The 8,221-nt window shown below is 45.6% G+C and overlaps 1 protein-coding gene across 1 annotated transcript; it reads right to left on the bottom strand.

The window, feature by feature from the left end:
* Positions 1-1,588: 1,588 nt before the first annotated feature.
* Positions 1,589-7,453, bottom strand: LOC142837165 (uncharacterized protein C2orf78 homolog). The gene is made up of 4 exons (XM_075952127.1): positions 7,447-7,453; positions 4,700-5,461; positions 3,116-3,456; positions 1,589-2,779 (listed from the first exon to the last, which is right to left on the bottom strand). Exons 1-4 carry the CDS (start codon positions 7,451-7,453, stop codon positions 1,589-1,591), a joined length of 2,301 nt encoding a protein of 766 aa, XP_075808242.1.
* Positions 7,454-8,221: the final 768 nt, after the last annotated feature.

Genomic DNA, 8,221 nt, shown 5'->3' with positions numbered 1-8,221 from the left:
TGTCAGTGTTCCGGGACCACCAAAGCCTGCATCTGGCCCACCCCATGGTTCATGTGCACCTTCCCAAAGAACTCGGGACATTAGAGAGGCACTTGCCCGTCAGTGTTGATTGCAGCACTGTCTACAGTACATCAGGGAACCAGGCGTGGTGTCCAACAGTGTTTCCATGGGTGAAAAACATGTGACAGTCAAGTCTTTGCAGCAATAGAGAGGCTAAGGTTATGTTGTTTGCATTATGTGTACTCAACTTGGGTGTGATGAGATGGCTTCTTAGACAAGAACACTTGATTTTCTCGCAGAGTCCCCAGGTCGAATTCAGAGCACCTCATGATGGTTTTCAGTCTCTCTTAATTCCAGACTCCAGAGACCTGATGCCCAGATTTGGCCTCTGTGAGCACTCCACACATTTGTTACACAGTAGCTCATGTGGACAACACACACACACACACACACACACACACACACACACACACACACACACACAAGAGAAATGAACATGTTAAATGGATCATTTCAAAGATTGATACAATTTGAGATAAACCCAGTAATCCAAATCAACCCATATCAGAAAGATACTTGCCTTGAAGAATTTCTTTCAAGGTAGGATCTTGATTATGCATACATGGACTCTATGTTTCATATCATGAAAATGCAGGCAGATCTCTATGGCAGAGTACTGATGTTTAAAGGGCTCGTGTTTGAGGTTCATAATGGGAGAAAGTGTGGTGACAGCAGGAGTGTGTTCAGTTTACAGTATACACTCTAGGAAACCTACCATGTTTATTAACTCTGACCCGGATAATCACACAGAAACCACATTAATTCCAGTACTGTTCGGCCAATGACCCCAGCATATTCCTGGCTAACTCTAACATCTTAATAAAGCCAAGTAATATTAATCTGTTCTCACCGTGAGTCTGTGACCTATTGGCAATGTTCTGGCATTCAGGCATCTTTCTCCTTCGGCAGCTACATGGCATCTTTTTGAGTTTGCCTGCTTTCTCTCTATATCTCAGCTCGAATTTCCTACCTAGCTTTGACCTGCTCAGTCATTGGCTGAAACAGCTTTACTCATTAATGACCAATGGTAATAAAACATATTCACAGCATACAGAGGGGACTTCCACATCATCCTAGGATCCTGAAAATTAAAGTCCAGGAAAATAATCTTATTGCCACTAGAGCTTTTTGCTACAGCTTTAACATTAAATAAGTAGTACCACTGACTTATAGCGTATGTTGTATCTATGTAACATGTATTATTACATAACTAGGAAACATAAATTAATAATAGTAAAGTTCTAAGGAAGACATCAAAGCCCTCTCTATATACTCATGGATAAAATCACAGTCTTAAGTTTCTACAGTCAATTATAGTGTCTTCAAATATTTATAAATTTATAAACTATGTCTTTCCATTCATATATATGCATATATCTAAATATTATTCTGCATTACTATGTATGTATCTACATATCTACACATTAGGCTAAGCCTCTAAACTTCATGTATGCATGAATATCTATGTGTATCTACATCTTACCTGTGTATGATGAACAGCGTTGTGTCCCAAAGGTTTGGGCAGCACTTACACTGCATAGCCATAATATCTCGAAATTTCCATATCTTTCTCCCTCTGAAGGAAAAGCTGTGGTTTTCCCAGGGAGGTACACTTGGCAGCATTCTCTCGCTCCTGTTGAGCCCGCCTCTTCATGGCCTCCCTCTCTGGCCTCTGCTCTTCAGTGATGGGCTGTGAGATGACTGGCCCTGGAATGTCCACTTTCCTCCATGGGATGGGTTGGCAACTGAAGTCTAGCAGCAGGTATTGGGTTTTAGCTTTGGGAGATGAGAGGGCCTTGTTGCTGGCAGCAGAAAGAGGCTCCCTGTGGAGTGAAGTGTGAGATGATGCTCTGTAGGGTGCAGGCAAAGAGGCAGCCGGCTGAGGCCCAGGGCAAGACTGGATGGGCTTGGTTATGTTGGCTCGTGTGGCACTGGTGCCGTTTGGCAGAGCTGGCTTGTCAGAGGCCATCAGTGATGTGCTGGCAGGAGCTGGTTGGGATGGCTTGAGCGTGGGAGGCTGAGCTGAGTGGGAGTGAGGCCTCACTGGGTAAGCCACAGTGGGCCTGCGTGAAGCCAGGCAGAGGAGCTTTCTAGAAACAGGTTTGGTTTGAGGCTTGTCCAGGACTGGGAAAGGCAGAGGTACTAACTTGACCTTCCCAGGTTGGGGAAGCTCATACTGGGATGGAGATGGATACCGCTTGGGAGCACTGCTCCCTGGTCTCTGAATCTTGCCCAGGCTTTTGTCAAGGCTTTGGCCCTCACGTGGCATATCCAGCAGTGATGTGGTATCAGGACCCGTCCTGGGATCTTTGTTGCTGCTGAAGTTCAGCAGAGCCCGGGAGGAGGAGATGCCAGTTTTCCTCTCACTCTTCTTCCCCAGTGGGTGAAAGACCTGCACGGACTCCAGCATGTGCATGCCGAGGTGAGTTCGAGGCTTCTTAAAGCTGTCATGGCTGAGCTCAGGTGGATTCCTCTTCCTCTTGGTCTTGGGGATGGCGGGCTTCTCTTTTGCCTTGACTGTGTGACTTGATGGCTTCAGCTCCTGTGTTTTCTTGGAGCCGTTTTCTCTGGTCTCTTTGGCCTTTTCTTTCCCCTGTGCTCTTGCTACGCTGGGCCTCTTGGGTACAAATATCTGAGATTTGCTCTGCACGTGGTTGGCCGTGTTGTCTATGGTCCCAGGATCATCTTCCTTCAGCATATCCTCGTGATGGGTTCTGGCCTGAAGAGCTCCATGAAACACATCAGAGACTTTCTGGCTTTTCTTTTTGCCTAGTTCAGATAGTCCATTAAAGATGCTGGTGCGTGACTGGGCCTGATCCCTCCTGATGTCTTTGGAGTCTTTGGTTTGGCTTGCTGTGTGATCTTCCATTTGGTCAAGGTCAGTGATGGAGTTTAAGAGTTGGGGAAGGTGAATATCTGCCACCAGAGTAGTCATGTCTGTAAAGTCATTGCTAGACTCCATGACACTCTGCAGAGCCTCAGGGTCTTCCAGACCAAGGCCACTGTTTCCCAAAGTGGCATTTTGAGAAGCTAGCTTCTGCCTCAGGCTCCCAACATCACTGTAGTTGAAGGGCTGCTGCATGCCAGGGTGTGCTGAAGGGAGGGGTGATGCGTCTTGGTTGCATTTTGTGCCCTCATAGGAATCCAGAGGTGTTGATTGCTCAGCATTCATCTCATCTGCATTGTTCTTCTGTGTCTTTTCCAGGCTTGGGGCTGGAGGCAAGGCCAGGAATTCAGAAGGACTGTGCATGAGGGCAGTTAATGACCTGTTCCCACTGACAGGTGCTGTCGTCATCTGGGCATCCTGGGTGCAGGCATTGCCGAGGTCTGGACTCTGTAGCAGACACAGTGTCTGCTCTGAAGGTGTCAATCCCAGGGTCATCTCCCTCTCCACCACTGAAAGAGAGGAAGTTCAAAGTCAGTGCCTGGTAAGTGAGATGCTACCCCCCCTTTCAGTGCACCTGAGCACTGAGGCTCCTGCAGCAGTGTTACAGGCATTGCTATGAGTTCTGCTGGAGGAGCAGGGAAAGCAGCCCTCTTTGGAGACACATAGTAACTACTCATTTGTTTCTCATGACCGTGTGATATCATGTTTTCTTTTGTGATTGTGTGGTGTGTACATGCTTAGTGATCATGGGGAGGTGGTAGAATTCCTTGGTGTGTGCTCTTCCCTGTCTCCCATATTTTCCTTTGGAACAGTGCCTCTCATTGCCTTGGAAGTTTGCTCTGAGACAGGTTGTGTTGTTCACTATTTCCTATTCTTACTCATCTCTACCAGTTTCTTTCTGTTCATTGTATTACTCATATGGCCTTGAAGCCTGGATTTTTATATGAGTTTAGGTATCCATATCAGTTCCTCAATTCTGAAAGGCAAGCAGTTCAAAAGCCCTGATATTCCTTAAGCTCCACATTTCACAGATTTTTTTGTTAGTGATGCGAAAATGTAAAACTGTAGTAGGTTTTAGCTTCCACTTTGTAACAGAGAACATGTCTACATAGTCTTGGCCTTGGGTCACTGCTGAAGATTCAGAAAAAAAAGAAAAAGAGAAAGTGGAAGAGAGATCTAGAGGAAGAAAAGAGACAGAGACAAAGACAGAGAGAGGTTGAGCGAGACAGATAGGGCTAGATGCTTCATTCCTACTTATCAATATTACACAGGTCAAAGCAAACTGTCACTACATCTTAAGTGTTAGAGAATGTCACAGCAGACACTAGGAGTGTGGGAGAAGACCTCCTCTAGGTCAGATTCAGGGTTCCATTTCTCTCGATACTAGTTTCAACTCAGGGGAAACTTAGTGATACAAAAACAGAAAAAAAATTCTTGGTGACATCTAGAAACTAGAGACATAGATTAGGAAGGAGGTGATTTTAGTGAGCTGGTACGTGGGGCTGATTAGCCTTGGCAGTGAAATGCGTTCCTGTGGTGTGGTCCTTGGACATGTCTAATGAAGGTTGAATGTCACTCACTTTCCTGTATTCTCTCTCATTATAGAGACTGAATATAGGGGTAATAAGCCTGAGCCACAGCCAACCATGTCAGGACTCCCATTATTCCTCTGTGTGGACATCCACTTCTGAAAGGTAGAGCTGTGTCTCGTCTGAGGGCTGATCTCACACCTCTCCTCCTGGCTTTACTCACCTTGAAGACTGGTGTCTGGCATGGTTTGAGCAGATGTGGGCCAGTAGATGGGAGAGGTGGAGAAAGGTGTTTGGATGTTCATTGGCTGAATCTCCTGTAGTGCCATCACCATCTCTGGGTGCAGAGTGGAAGCCTGATTCCCAGAGCAGGACACAGAGCCATAGGCCTGCTGGCACTGCCAGAATTCTTCAGCCATCGGAGGACCCAGGCTGTTCTGGTCATAATAATAGACCTGACTTCCATGCAGGTAGCAAGGTGCCAGGATATATCGTTGATCTGGTAGATTTGATGGTGTTGCCTGTACAAGGCAGGCAGACAGTGTTGGATAGGATGGTGGTAATGCATTGATATGGAAAGTGTTATCACACTGGGCTGTTATAGACCGAGACGAGGGGGTGGTATTCTGGTCAATGACAGTTAAAGGGGCATCCAGGAACGGAGCTTCCCTTCTGGTGGTGCTTTCTCTGAGATCCCAGTGGAGAACACTTGGATAGAAAAATGTCGAAGTAGAGATCTGGTTCTGGTCAGTTGGCTTAGTCAGCATGGTCGTGCCAACTCGTTGGTAAAGACAGGCACTGTCAGTGAGCTGCTGGCAGCAAGTACTGGAGTCTGATGACAGGAGCCATGCTGAGCTCACAGCTGGGGTACAGACCCCATAGAAATTGCACACACTTCCTGCTGAGGGTGTGGCATTCCTCAGCACAGGCACAGAGGGCTGCAGAGCACATTCTGTCCCAGTGAAAGGTGCACTTTGGCAATTTTCTGTAGGAAGCAAGAAGAGAGTTGGAAAAATTTGAGATGGAAGCTTTCTATCCCCTGGGAGGGACTGTGTTATCTCCAGGTTGTACTGAGTGGGAGAGTCTAGCACCTATGTTCCCTTACATATCTCAAGCAAATGGGTTAAGATCGATCGGTGGTGCTATGTAAGATGACAAACACTAGATGAACTGTCTGCTTTTTCCTGTCTGGGCATGGAAATCCTGGTCAATCTGCCTTAATCCTCACTCAGATCTAGACACGATGCTCCTTTTTCCTGATTGTAATATAATAATGCCTGTTGGGACACTTCCTTGCAAATATATTCTACAACAGAGGTTATTATTGGGAAGAGACCCATAGGCATATTCCATACCTTTAACTTTGTCCTGTTCTCTGCAGATCTTACAGTACAGAGTGACCTAAACTCACTCTACGTTGATCAGTCTGGCTTTGAAATCACAGAGACAGGTCTGCTGCTGCCTCTAAAGTGCTGGTGCTGGAGCCCCTGCCATGACCACCAGGCCAATCTCTATTTTATTGAGTTTTTTTTTCTGAAATGATGTTTAACAAATGTGTAAGGAATTTAGGTAATTATTCCTTTCCCCTCTCTCTTTTTTCCCCCTTGGATTTCTTGTATAAATAGGATCTCTTATAATTTCATAATTTTCAAGCATTATTCAAATATGATTTCAGAAATACAACCTACTGACAACATTTCTTCTTGTTTGCACCAGTTTAGTGTGTCCTCTTGAGAATGCTAATGTTTTATGGGGTTCATCTCTGAATATGATTGCTTCTCAATTTAATATCTGTTGATTAAATTGTTTTCTTAACAGCTCCTCAGTAACTGTTAATTTTTATATCTCTTCTAAGGGGGAATCCTTGTGAGAATCCCCTCCCCCACAACAGCGTGTCAGTTGCCATGGTCAGACTCTAACTGACTGGACTTCGCAGCCCCAGTTGATCCTATCCAACACCACCAGTGCACATGAGACATGGGGAACTGGGCAGAAAGTGGTCTGGATGGAGTGCAAGAGTAGGGACCAGATCAGGATATTCTTTCTATATGTGCCAGGGAACCTTTGTACAGACTAATCTGAACAGTTACGTTTGGTTAAACATGGCTTGGGAAATGACAATGCCTTGTCTGTTTTGATTATAATCTGGTCGTCTTCAACATTGTGTTCTAAACTACCATTGTTGACCACCAGGGTCCCCTCTGCAGTGTGCCTTCATATATTTATATACTTTTAGACCCGTACTGTGTTTGCCCCCTTTCCTGACTTCCTGTGGGTCTGTCCTTCCAGCAACACTGTCAATATTTCTTTCAGTACAACAACTGCCTTCTCAGATTCCACAATCGTCTTATTCTCTTCCACTCTCCATGTTTAATCCAGGGAAGTCCAAGTAACTGTACACCATGGCAGTCGCCATTTTGTCCATAGTCAATATTCATTTGGTGAGTATAGAGAGAGGCCAGTGTAGAGCTAGTTAGACTTGAACTGACCTCCATCCCACCCAGTTCTCTCTATGTTGTGATTATAGTTGTGTGCCACCATCCGTGGTGTGACCGATACTGTTAGAGTCGCCCTGAATTTTAAACTAAGACTGGAAACAGTAGTGGGGGGAGACTGTCTCATCAGTGGTGTGGAGTGCTAGATCTCTGCGTGCCTTGTTCATTTTCCTGTGTCTCTGTAGTTTAATACCATCCAAAAGGGCCTGATTTTATTCCCTGGTCACTTTCCTCTGAAAACCCAACAGTACAGACCCCAAGCATAGTGACACTGTTCACTCCTTGAGGTGGATGGAAAACACTTGAGAATAAACTTTCTGTCTAAAATCACATACTTAGTAAGAACCAAAGCTAAATGTGACATTCAAATCTAGATATCTATATCAACATCAATACTATCCACATTCAGCAAAGATTTACTAGTATAGTAAAAGTCAGTGGAGAGGATCACATGTTTTAAAGTCTCTTTCCTTACCTGACATGGTCAAGGGGAGAGGATTAGCAATCCAAAGAACAATGGAGCAAGATAATCGGTCGGCTTTGTCTGATCAGCTGACCTCAGTGGCAAGTGTGTCCAGTATCAGACAGCACTCACTGGTCACTGGTCACCTGGACCTGTGATGATCCAAATTTGTTTACAGTCATCACCATGGAAACACCAAGATTCTACCAGGTGCTGGTAGGGTTGGAGGGAGAATGATGTCATAAATGAGGCAACAGCCAATGGGAAGGCTCGATTCCTAACTAGAAGATGGGATTGGTTGGAGAAGATGCCAGGAGACCAACAGTGGCCTTGGAGGCTGGGGTGTGGGCTACTGAAAGAGGCAATCAAGGCATGGACGTGCCACTTCCCATGGCGTTTAGTCTAGGCTATCATGGCAGTGCTCTTATAAGGTTCACTGATGAAGCAGTGTATAATGTACATATAATGGGTCACCTTCCAACAGAAAGTGTCCCATCAGCCAACACTTACATACAGTGAGTAGTCTTGGGCAGGAGGGAGAACTGCTGTTGAGGGAACTCAGGTGATAGGCCATTCCAGCCCGTCTGGCTTTTGTGCCATCAGCATCTGTCCATGACCCAAGGAAGAGATCAAAGTGTTCCTTTGTGACTATGTGCAAGGTCAGGGCTCGGTGTGCTGCGTGCATGTTGATGAACTCTAAGACACTTGTCTTCTTGTTGCTTCTGTTATTCTTTTTTGTCTTGTTTGTCTGTCTGCGGGATTAGAGAGTGGAGACTTTACGTGAGAC

The sequence above is a fragment of the Microtus pennsylvanicus genome, chromosome 17 (assembly GCF_037038515.1).
Source record: "Microtus pennsylvanicus isolate mMicPen1 chromosome 17, mMicPen1.hap1, whole genome shotgun sequence".
NCBI lineage: Eukaryota > Metazoa > Chordata > Mammalia > Rodentia > Cricetidae > Microtus > Microtus pennsylvanicus.
The sequence above is the reverse complement of the archived record's forward strand: the minus strand, read 5'-3'. Positions and strand labels throughout refer to the sequence as shown.

Excerpts from the sequence above, each read along its gene's own strand:
- LOC142837165 (XM_075952127.1), bottom strand. Across the intron at positions 3,457-4,699 it reads GCCAGACACCAGTCTTCAAG|TGGTGGAGAGGGAGATGACC; the intron begins GTGAGTAAAGCC and ends CCTCTCTTTCAG. Across the intron at positions 2,780-3,115 it reads AGCCCTTCAACTACAGTGAT|GCCAGAACCCATCACGAGGA; the intron begins GTTGGGAGCCTG and ends GGAGCTCTTCAG.